Genomic DNA, 8,841 nt, shown 5'->3' with positions numbered 1-8,841 from the left:
CTGCAGCCCGCCGTCGGACTTTCGCAGGCCGCCCGACCCCGGTTCTCGGCCGGGCTGCAGCCCGTGATCGTGCTCGGCAGCCCGGCCGAGAACCGGGGTCGGGCGGCCCACTCTGCAGCCCGGCCGTCGGACTTTCGCAGGCCGCCCGACCCCGGTTCTCGGCCGGGCTGCAGCCCGTGATCGTGCTCTGCAGCCCGGCCGAGAACCGGGGTCGGGCGGCCCACTCTGCAGCCCGGCCGTCGGGCTGCAAGACCGGGCTGGATATCATGTCGTATGATATCCAGATCTTCCATGTTCTAGTGACTCCAGGTTAAAAATAAGCTTTATGCTAATATATTATATTAGTAACATTCTATAAGTAATATTATATATACAAATATATTATATTATATTAGTAATATTACATGGTTAATCAATGTAATTTTTGGCAGTACTATATTGTGTACATAGCTATTATATATTGTACGTAACATATGGCCATATCACCCAGTTCTGGCACATAATTCCTAATTCCTTCTTATTCGTTTTCTTTCAGGACATCGTTGAGTCCACTGCCACCAGCCCCCCCACCTCTCCCTCATGCTCCTCCACCCCAGGCACCTCTTCCACCACCCCACCCCTTCCAAGAGGAGAGTGCCAGGGAGCAGGCGAGGCATGAGGAGAGCGAGGCAAAGTTGGCGGAATGGTGGAGAAGATGTGATTCTCCACCATTCTCTCAAAAGCTGAGTGTGTGTGTATTTTTAGATGCTTGTGTGTGTATTTTTAGATGTGTTGTTCAGTGTTTCTTATTTAAATAAAGTGTTTCTTCTAAAGTGTTCTTGTTCATAACTGATTATTATTATCTAAGGGTGCACTCACACTAGGCCAAAATATAAATACCATTTCAGGTTAAACATCTTTACAATGGGTCTTGCTCGTTGCCCGAGACAATGGCAGCCAGTCTGTCTCTTGTAACATTACCAGGGGTCTGGTTATCTGCTAGGGGGCACGGGGAGGCCATGATGACGTCACAGGGTAGGGTTGTCCCATTTGGTAGGGGATCGGTTAGGGTAGCAATGAGGGGTAGCAATGAGCATGAGCAATGAGGGTTAGGGTTGAGATATAGGGTTGAGACAGTGAGCAAAGAAACGGGATTGGGCCTTGTACTCCCAGATATAACTGGTTATTAACGGGAAAAAAGTGTACCTGAAACGCACTATTATTCTGATTCAAATCAAAGGGTTATTAGCCGATTTCGGCGGAGCTTGATGTAATGGTATTGGGTTGTTGAGATGAACTATAAAATATGTAAACAAATCAAGGATGTAATATCATTTCATAGAACTCATTTTAAGCATTAGGCTAATGTAATTCACCAAACATGCCTCTCTTGTATCTTCTTACAACTTGCACCTGGAATACATACAAGGTAAAAAATTGAGTACTGATTTTTCTTTGTTCTCTCTACGCAGGCCAGCTCATCAAGTGCTTACATTCAGCAGCTTCTCAAGGGATGTTGCCTGCCAGACAGAAAACCTGGAAACGCATATTTGTAGGCACAAAGCTGTCCTTAAAGTCTATGCAGCCCCATTTTAAAAGTGAAGGTGTGTACATTACTCATTGAGTATTTTTTTTCTTTGATTTGGTAGATTCTAGGCAGCATAAATTCTAGGCTGATGCTAGATTCTAACTGCGCTAAAAAGCCTGGTCCTCTTTGGAAAAGCATCATGACCAGCGCCCTGCTAAAACACGAGTCAAACTTGGGAGTTGCATTTCAAAGATGGAATCAGCCAAGAGCCCAGAATGGTTTCAAGACAGATGCCACATGAGCTGGTTTATCATTCTCAAACATCAATGAATTCATAATGCATGAATGTTAGCTGATCAGCTTAGAGGGAAGGAGACGTTGTTGCTTTTTAGTGTCGAAATAGAATTGCGCTTCGCATGTCATGTTGTGATCAGATCATTTTGCGCTGGTGTTCGTTGAGTGTCCTTAACTTGGCCAACCACTTGAGCTTTGAGTCTAGGGAGGAGGGTGTTGGAGGAGACGTCCCTCTCCAAAACTGTGAATCTGTGTCTGCAGTACACATTTTAAACCCCCTGTGTCAATGTTGCGTACATTTAAATAGTTTCTTTCCCGTGTACAAATACACAATGCCTCCCTTTATGCAAATAATGTATCAAAACAATTACTTTTTCCTTTTTTTCTCCCTCTGCAGAAGACTGCGATGCCTTTGGAGACCGTAGCACTCAGCGTGGCGCCACATCAGAGAGCCTGGGTGTTGTCGCCCCTGGCTCCTCCTCCCACATGTCCAGTCACAGCGAGGAACTGGTGGTTAGCAGAATAAAGAAATATTTTGGCATTTTTGCACTTGTAAATAGTTAATCGCTTTTTAGCCCACATTCAGATGTGAACTCATTCTTGCATGCGAGGGTCTTGAATCCAAAAAAAAAAATAGGCAGGCAAGACATTGAAATTGCAGGGCGTGCCAAGCCGCGACCGAACCAGCTTGGCAGTGTAAAAACGCCTAATCTGTCGGTAGTGGGGATTGAAAACTGTTCTGTGAAAATGACAGAATATGTCTTGTGTTTGTTTCCTTCTTTATGTGGAAAGCAGCAAACCCCAGACACCATTTCAATCAAGCTTGAAGAGGATATTGGTGGAGGCTTGCCCGCTGGAGGTTAGTAATAAACATTGCATCTATGCAAGAAAACAACCTTGATCAACTGAGAATGTACTAGATTCTACCTGCGCTAAAAAGCCTGATCCTCTTTGGAAAAGCATCAGGACCAGAGCCCTGCTAAAAGACGAGTCAAACTTGGGAGTTACATTTCAAAGATGGAATCAGGGTTTCAAGACAGATGCCACATGAGCTGGTTTATCATTCTCAAACATCAATAAATTCATAATGCATGCAATGTTAGCTGATCAGCTTAGAGGGAAGGACACGTTGTTGCCTTTTAGTGTCCAAATAGAAATTGTGCTTGCCTCGCTTGTCATGTTGTGCTCAGATCACTTTGCGCTGGTGTTCGTTGAGTTTCCTTAACCTGGCAAACCACTTGAGCTTTGAGTCTAGGGAGGAGGGTGCTGGAGGAGACGTCCCTCCCCAAAACTGTGAATCTTTGTCAGCAGCTCACATTTTAAACCCTCTGTGTCAATGTTGCATACATTTAAAAAGTTTCTTTCACGTGTAAAAATACACAATGCCTCCCTTTATGCAAATAATGTATCAAAACAATTACTTTTTTACCTTTTTTTTCTCCCTCTGCAGAAGACTGCGATGCCTTTAGAGACCGTAGCAATCAGCGCAACGCCACCTCAGAGATTCTGGGTGAGGACGCCCCTGGCTCCTCTCACATGGCCAGTCACAGCGAGGAACTGAAGATTCTGAGTGTCTACGGAAAAGGGGAGGGCCCACTGGCGGTGGACGGCCATAACACCCTCTTCACCGCGTCTGAAGTGGAGGCCCTGAACTTGCTGTCTGCGGACCACAGTGCGGCCAAGAGCCTGGAGCGCGGCGAGCGGCTGGTCTGCCACGAGGAGCTGAGTGTGCAGGTTGGAAATCATCTTCTCATTCAGCATCCAAAAGAGAGGCTTCCTCTGTTACAACTCCAGCACACACCCTTAGAAAGCTCACACCTCTAGGATTTAATGAGTCGTACGTGTAGCCTGGCTATTTCCAGACTCGTTGGTCTGGGGAAGCTGCTGTCATTTTCTTCAGCACAAGAGGCTTGATCAACTTGTTCAACTGACTCTGTACGCAAATGGCTGTTTGCCGTCGCTTACCTGTCGTCATTGTGTTAATCCAGCCAATAGGGCGCCAGGGGGAGAGGCCAACTTGGTGATTGGCACTGTCGCACCAAAATTGTATCGGGGTGAAAATTGTACCACCTTCGTAATTCGCGTTCGAAACATTACGTCATCGTTCGACACGATTGTCCGTTGCTTCGCGCCCATGTTGCCAAAGAAGAAATAACATAATACAGACAACACTTTTTTTTACTTTATATTTGTATTGTATTGAATTTAGCTAGTAAACTGAGTGTTTTAAAGTGTATCATAGTTTAGCTAGCTTGTGTTAATACACTCAGTTTACTAGCTAAATGCTATTAAACAATTAAATACAATGCAATTATAAAGTTAGCAACGCTAATAAATGTCATTTGTAAAATAAGTGTTATCTGCTTAATGTTATTTCGTCTTGTGACGCTCAATGAATGAGCGCGAATGTTTGTGAATATTCATGAACCTTCCCACGTCATCGTTCGTCCGTTGCCAGGCAGGTTTGGAAATTTCGAACACAGATTACGTAGGCGGCACACGTTTCGCCCCCCGGTACAATTTTGGTCTCAAAAAACGGTCTCAGCTTCTCCAAAAACTAGGGATGGGCAAAATGATTATTTTCCGGGAACTAGTTCTTTCAGTTCAGTTCACTATAACGATTCGTTTATTTGATTCGTTCGTTTTGATTCGTTTGTCACGTTAGATTACATCTTAAAAAAAATAAAAAATAAAAAAACTTTTTTTTATAATTTTTTTTTTTTCTTAATTGGTCGTGGGTCCGGATAGGACCGTCAAGACCGCAGTCCGCCGTTTGGAGATGCCTGCTATATAGTATGTCGAAAGTCCCACCAATATTTATACCACTTGCTTACTCTCTATATTTCATTCATGGTTTTACATTTATAATTTTATTTTACTTTACATTTAATTCTTCATTGTTCAGGCATTACAGAACTTGCATGGTCATAAATAAATAATACGAACTGCAGTTTAATTTCTTTGTTTGTTCTTAAATTGACGTAGAATGGAGCAAAGACTCCTGGGATTGGGAAATGCGTTTATCCAATAAACAGATGGAGGTCAAGTCTATTTTCGAAAAAATGTAGGGGGATATATGAGTCGAATGGTATGAACCAAGAAACGTCAGAGAGAGAGAGCGCGCATATTCGACGGTACCGCCTTGTCATTGGTTTACCCAGGTGCCATTCCAACACCATTGCTACCTCTCATTGGCTGAATCTTTGAGAAAGTTGTAGACTCAATCAATGGAAGTCGCGGGGAGACGGAGCTCTGTTCGTTTGTATATTTTATTTACGTGACCATATGTTTGGTTTATGTTAAAAAAAAAGAATCAAAGAACCAGTTCTTCTTGTTTTGGGGAACCAGTTCTTGTCGTTCACGTTCGGGATTCGTTCGTTGTAACGAATCCCGACCGACACATCCCTACCAAAAACGTATCGGAAGCAGAAAGATAAGAATTGCTCTTCTGCAGACCCTTATGAAGGGCGAATTCAAATCGCCGTTAGAGCAGGTTGGGGGAATCCAGTCCATCGTAATTGGGGATTAACAACTATTCTGTGCAAATGAAAGGAAATTAAAATGTGTTTCCTTCTTTATGTGGAAAGCCGGAGACCCCAGACACCATTTCAATCAAGGTTGAAGAGGATATTGGTGGAGGCATGCCCGCTGTAGGTTAGTAATACACATTGCATCCATGCAAGCCAACTGACCTACCAACTGAGAATGTACTCGATTCTAACTGCGCTGGTCCTCTTTTGAAAAGCATCATGACCGTCACCCTGCTAAAACACAAGGACTACTATGCAGTTTTATAGTAAAATGATTTACATCTTCTTCATGACAGGTGTCAGGAATGCTGAATCCGCTCTGATTCCCAGTATAACTACAGTATTGGTAAAGCAGGTGATCGGAAACCACAGATGACCTGGGTTGTGTCTTTATGACCTCCCCACATCCTTCAAAGGCGGAGACGTAGCGGTGCCTTCTCAGCTGACGCCTTTGACCCTTGACCCCCCCCCAAGGGGAACAAGGAAAATGCATAATAAACAAAAAGACGTTAGAAAGAAAGAATGTCAAAATATACTTCTTCCAATACACCAGTGTGTAAAAGTACATGCTGTATCCCTTTGTGCAAATAATTAATTAATACCATTACTTTCTCTCTTTGTTTCCTCTCTGAAGAAGACGTCAATGACATCAGAGACTGCAGCACGCAGCGTGGTGCCACCTCGGAGAGTCTGGGTGTGGACGCCCCTGGCTCCTCCCACATGTCAAGTCACAGCGGGGAGCTGCGGATCCTGAGCGTTTACGGAAAAGGGGAGGGCCCACTGGCGGTGGATGGTTGGTGGAAGGTTTCTCCCAACAATGCCAATATGATCGTACACATGAGGACCCGACCAGACGAGAAGCCGTACGGGTGTGACCAATGCACGAAGAGCTTCAGTCAGAAAGGCAACCTGAAAATCCACATGAGTACGCACTCCGGGGAGAAGTCCTACAGGTGTGACCAATGCACGAAGTGCTTCAGTCTGAAAGGCACCCTGAAGCGCCACATGATGACTCACTCTGGGGAGAAACCCTACAAGTGTGACCAATGCACGAAGCGCTTCAGTCGGACAAGCCACCTGAAGATCCACATGAGGACTCACTCCGGTGAAAAGCCCTACAAGTGTGACCAATGCACGAAGGGCTTCATTCTGAAAGGCTCCCTGAATGGCCACATGCTGACTCACTCTGGCGAGAAGCCCTACAAGTGTGACCAATGCACAAAGCGCTTCATTCGGTCATACCGCCTGAGGATCCACATGAGGACTCACTCTGGGGAGAAGCCCTGCGTGTGTCTGCAGTGCAACGCCAGCTACTGCGGCCCAAGCAGTTTGCGTGTGCACATGCTCAAGCACACTTTGACACGGGGTAACGGGACGCTTTGATTGAGACCTCTGTCCTGTATTGGTTGAAATTACTGCTTTTAGTTTTTCTCTTCATCACGATTAAACGCTTCGTACTTTCGATTCACTTTCTGTTTTTATTGTTTGATGTCCGTGGGGTCGGCTTAGCTCAGGAGGTAGAGCAGTTGACTAGTTCGATCCCCAGCTCCTCCTAGCTGAGTGTTGATTTGTCCCTGAGCAAGACACTTAACCCTAATTGCTCCTGACGATCTGGCTGTCGCCTTGCATGGTTGACTCTGCCGTCGGTGTGTCAATGTGTGTATTAACCGATGTTGGTCGCTTTGGATAAAAGCGTCTGCTAAATGTAATGTAAATGTGTTGAATCATTTATTTCTAGGACACTTCTGAAAGCAAAATATTTGATTGAATGTAGAGCTTGATCAGGGGAAGATACAGGCAGCAAAGTTACCAAGCATACAGTCAAAGACGATGGGTGTACATGATTCTTGTAGGAAACGTTGACATCGTGGGTAAATACAAAGGTCAGGGGGAGGGGCCTTCGTGGAGTTTAGGATTGGCCAGAGGAGAGACCAAGTTAAATTGCAATTCACAATATGGGTGAAGTGGACATGTCTGCCAGACAGTTAAAGGAATCTACACAACAAAGAAGTCTGTGGATTGGCCTGAGTATCAAACTTGGTGCCCACAGTTGCAAATGCAAACTATCTAAACACCTTTCAATTAGAGGGGGCGGAAGGTATCTCTAGGTCCATGGAGAATGGATAGAAATTCATTTAAATTGACAATTTATTCAGGGGTTCATATAATTTGTATATTAAAGTTATGCTTGATATTGCCACAACGTTGTCATTACCGTTATCTTTGTTATTACAAAAAGCCTGCAAAGTTCACTTGTGTAATAGACTGCGATTGAACCCCACATTATGCATGATTGTGTTCTTTCCACTGACCTTTCCATTCTGTGCGCTTAATGCTAACTACCTTGGATGGATTGTATCATAATAGGCGATAATGGTTGAAGTTCATCCATTTTAAAAGGTCCCTGGTTAAATGTCTAGATCTCAGTGATGCTCAGTTTAGGCCGGTCCTCCCTCTAGAAGGCAGCATTATTCTAACGGGACAAAGTCAGAAGATTCCTAGCATTGGTCACCCTTCACTCTCTGTTTGCAGCGGCGGCTGGTGATCCAATTCGTGGGTGGGGTGCAGTAATGGATGGGGGTCCTCCCCAAGAAAATATGGAATTGGTTTCTGGGATGCCCACTAGCTAAAAATGTATTCTTATTCATAGCCTACATCCTGACTTGCAGGGCCTGGACAAGCCTGCACTGCTTTCACTTTCATTCCACTTGCCATTGCTATTTGACCCATGGTTGTTATTCTGATATTGAGGCATATCATGATCAATGTCCTATATTGTTTTACCGGAGTCTCAAGGTCTATTTCAAATGCAGTTTAGGACCGTTGTATATATATTTTTTATATGCTCCATGCCAAAATACTTAATTAATATGTAACTTACTTGTTCCATTTAAGTATAACATTGCGTGATTGAGGAGTCCAATTCCTCCACTGAAATGGGTAGAAAGTGCTTTTACGGCTCTCTGCTAATTAACAAACTATCACTTCTCTCTGCATGTAGTTATGTTGCGCAATGCACGAATGCTGCTGAGGGAGGTAGCCTTTTAGATTCATTGGCTGAATTGTCCAATCAGCTCCAAATTACTACAATGTGTTGAAACACAAGACAGTGTAGTGACAAGTGTTTCTTCAATACTCAGTTACTGTTGGGAAAGGAGAACAAGCCTATCTTGATGAATCCTTCATCATGTTGTGTGTTCAGTAACAGGAGTAGGGTTTGTGTTCGGTCTTTCTTCTTTTTGTGTGTGTGTGTGTGTGTGTGTGTCGCTGCAGTTCAGAAGGTGAACTGCACCGAGGAGGATTCACCGCCCCCAAATGGTTCCACATGCATTAACTTTGATAAGGATTTGATGTGTTGTTCAGAAAGAACTAAGTGTATGGTGTTTGAAAATAAGAAAAAGATGCCATCACAGACAATTAAATTGTACAACAATAATCTTGAGAAAGTCAGGTATTTTAAGTTTCTAGGAATGTGGTTGGACGAAAGAATGACAGGGAAAAAGCATATTG

At 44.0% G+C, this 8,841-nt stretch overlaps 1 protein-coding gene across 1 annotated transcript in view; it reads left to right on the top strand.

The window, feature by feature from the left end:
• The first annotated feature begins 417 nt into the window (after positions 1–417).
• Positions 418–8,841, top strand: part of LOC130381044 (zinc finger protein 271-like) — a 17,479-nt gene continuing 9,055 nt past the window's right edge. The window contains exons 1-7 of the mRNA XM_056588465.1: positions 418–728; positions 1,452–1,583; positions 2,199–2,314; positions 2,594–2,660; positions 3,252–3,535; positions 5,389–5,455; positions 5,966–6,707. Of these exons, the coding sequence (XP_056444440.1) occupies positions 1,493–1,583; positions 2,199–2,314; positions 2,594–2,660; positions 3,252–3,535; positions 5,389–5,455; positions 5,966–6,707 (1,367 nt within the window). The 5' untranslated portion in view covers positions 418–728; positions 1,452–1,492. The remainder of the gene's footprint in view (positions 729–1,451; positions 1,584–2,198; positions 2,315–2,593; positions 2,661–3,251; positions 3,536–5,388; positions 5,456–5,965; positions 6,708–8,841) is intronic.

Source organism: Gadus chalcogrammus, chromosome 4 (assembly GCF_026213295.1).
Source record: "Gadus chalcogrammus isolate NIFS_2021 chromosome 4, NIFS_Gcha_1.0, whole genome shotgun sequence".
Taxonomy (NCBI): Eukaryota; Metazoa; Chordata; class Actinopteri; order Gadiformes; family Gadidae; genus Gadus; species Gadus chalcogrammus.
The sequence above is the reverse complement of the archived record's forward strand: the minus strand, read 5'-3'. Positions and strand labels throughout refer to the sequence as shown.